Source organism: Calliphora vicina, chromosome 2 (assembly GCF_958450345.1).
Source record: "Calliphora vicina chromosome 2, idCalVici1.1, whole genome shotgun sequence".
Lineage (NCBI taxonomy): Eukaryota > Metazoa > Arthropoda > Insecta > Diptera > Calliphoridae > Calliphora > Calliphora vicina.
In genome coordinates, this window is record NC_088781.1 from 47315618 (window position 1) to 47318146 (window position 2529).

Here is a 2529-nt window from a genome sequence, read left to right on the forward strand (position 1 = left end):
GAGAGAAGGCCTACTTATGATGGGCTGTTGGCAGCCAACAAGCTCACTTGTTATTAGAAGGGGATTCATAGGGCTTCTTGAACACCTTCTAAGAGCAGGCAGGGTGGAATGAGTATCGGATCTTTTAGAATGTGTAAGTATGCCTTTTAGAAGGCCTACAAATTGAAGTCCTATCATTTTTTCCCGCTGGGATGTATTTATTTTATGATGAAAATGTTGAACTCACCCAAATGGAAAACCTATAAAATAATAGCCTCAACTGTTTGTCTACAAGACTTTTTAGTTGTATGAGGATCAGGTGCAAAACAATTCCACAAACGTAGAGTTTCATCAGCACCAGCACTAATAACTGTACTGCCATCTGGGGACAAGGCCATTTGCAAAACTCTTGAGGTGTGACCGGTCAGTTCAGCTTGTTTTACTATCGATGGATATTTCCATATTGTAAGTTGGTTGTTAGCAAAACCATGCGCCGAAATGAGTTCCTTAAAGTTGCGAGACCATAACAAAGCACATACCTGGGACTTGGAATCAACCGAATTTATTAATGATCCATTATTGACATTCCAAAACTTAATACATCTATCAGCAGTACCGCAACCGGATGCTAAAACATTAGGCTGCCAAGGACACCAGGCTAAAGCTCGCACAGCGGCTTGATGTTGGTTTAGAACATGTAAAGGATCATTGCCAGTGCCCACACCACCACTAGCAGCCGTCCAAACATTTACCAAGTTATCATTGCCGCCACTGGCAAGGTATTTAAAGTCAGTAGACCACTTAAGACCGCATACTTCCTGGGTATGTCCAGCCAGATTTGCTACTTTATGTTCCCGGGCCCTGACATCGTGATGTATAATAGTGCCATCACGACTTCCAGATGACACCACAAATGAATTCCAAGCTAAAGAGCCCACACGTGCCGAGTGGCCATCCATAACACGTAGGCGTTTTATTTTAGAACAGTCCCATAGTTCCACAGCTCCAGTATTATTACCAATGGCTAAAATTTGCCCCTCTTGAATCCAGGCTAAAGCACAAGCGTGATCACCCTCCTCATATTCCACTAATTGTTCAATATTACCGGTAACAGCATTCCAAAGATAAACCGCATTTCCCAAAGCTACTGTTACTATGTTGTCCGCGCTCCAATCCAACAGATTTAGATCTATTGTGTAAATATGGAGTATTTTAGTTTATTTCACTTTTATTAATTTTTTTTGTACTTACAATAATCATTAATAATGTCCGGAGCATCCAAAATGCGGTCGGATGTAGTGGGTATATAACGTGAACCACTTTTAGTCGATATCGGAGTTTTAATGGAATAAACTACCTTCAAGGGATTAATATGAGACTCTGGGGCCGCTGGTGCCTTATTTTGATACGATAGAATTCGTGTAGTTTTACCATCAGCTACTTGCATAGAATCTGATATTAATTTTTGCCTTTCAGCCTTAGCTGGCGTCATTTTGTTGGCATTATTAGAATTGCTTTCATTTTCTTCGTCATTTTCCGATTTGTCCTGTTCTTGTTTTATCTGAAATATCCTTAATAAACAATTGCATATTCAGATTTAGTCCATTCCTACTTACCAAATAATGACCTAATTCGAAATTTGTAGTTCCACGATTGGGTATAAATCTGTCACCTCCGCCTGGCGTCTTAGAACCTTTGTTTGGTGTTGGTGTCTTCTTTGTTTTGCCCTCAGCATTTTTGCCCGGTGTTTTTGTGGGTGGATTAACACCTGAAAAACTGGTGTTATATGAGACCGAAAGTACGGAACGTGTAGCATTTATGCTGCCATTTAAACTAGCGGTAGATGCTTCCAATTTCTTTTGCCACCGAGGAGCAGGTCCACGAGTGATCTCCCCATCCATGGTGAGTGCACTATTAATTTCGTTAAAGAAATTGAACTGAGACATTTTGTTCAAATCAAAATTGTTTTTTAATGTTCGAATAAATTTATAATTTTTCTTTAATAGCTCTTTTTCAGCCTTTAGGGATTCCTGAAAAAAATAGAATAGAAATAATAAAATGTTACCAGATTGGTAGCATGTTCCGGCTGACATCAGCCAATTTGGCTGACATCAGCCGCTCACTTGCTGATGCCTGTGTAATTCTTATGGGATTTTTTGGCTGATAGACCCCCCAATTTCAAATCGTAAAAACTTCATATAAAAAAAATGGTTTGGCTGACGTCAGCCGCTGATGTCAGCCGCGGTGTTGCCACTACAACTTGTACAAGTGGCTATTATCGACATTTATGCATTAAATATCAGCGCCTAAAAGTATGCCTGCAATAAATAAGAAAAATTACAAAAATTGTTGTTAGTGTTAAATTTAGCAGACTAAAAATTGTAACTGAATTGTTTTTAACTCAACGAAACGAATTTTTGAATTTTAGCATATTTTCTTAAATTTTCATGCTTAATGAACCCATTTAAACATTTTAGGCCTTATTCATAATCAGTTTTTTAAATTTATGAAAGGTTTATAAAACAGATTTTGTATGGAAATTTTAAAAAC

The 2529-nt window shown here is 38.3% G+C and overlaps 1 protein-coding gene across 1 annotated transcript; it reads right to left on the reverse strand.

Annotated features, from left to right (window-relative positions):
- Positions 1-236: 236 nt before the first annotated feature.
- Positions 237-1925, reverse strand: LOC135951381 (cell division cycle protein 20 homolog). Its single transcript, XM_065501023.1, has 3 exons — positions 1596-1925; positions 1231-1540; positions 237-1168 (listed from the first exon to the last, which is right to left on the reverse strand). Exons 1-3 carry the CDS (start codon positions 1923-1925, stop codon positions 240-242), a joined length of 1569 nt encoding a protein of 522 aa, XP_065357095.1. The 3' UTR covers positions 237-239.
- Positions 1926-2529: the final 604 nt, after the last annotated feature.

Coding starts and splice junctions, on each gene's coding strand:
- LOC135951381 (XM_065501023.1), bottom strand. CDS start 1,925: ATGTCTCAGTTCAATTTCTTTAACGAAATTAATAGTGCACTCACCATG. Junction 1,541..1,595: donor TCGAATTAGGTCATTATTTG/GTAAGTAGGAAT, acceptor AGGATATTTCAG/ATAAAACAAGAACAGGACAA. Junction 1,169..1,230: donor GGACATTATTAATGATTATT/GTAAGTACAAAA, acceptor TTTACACAATAG/ATCTAAATCTGTTGGATTGG.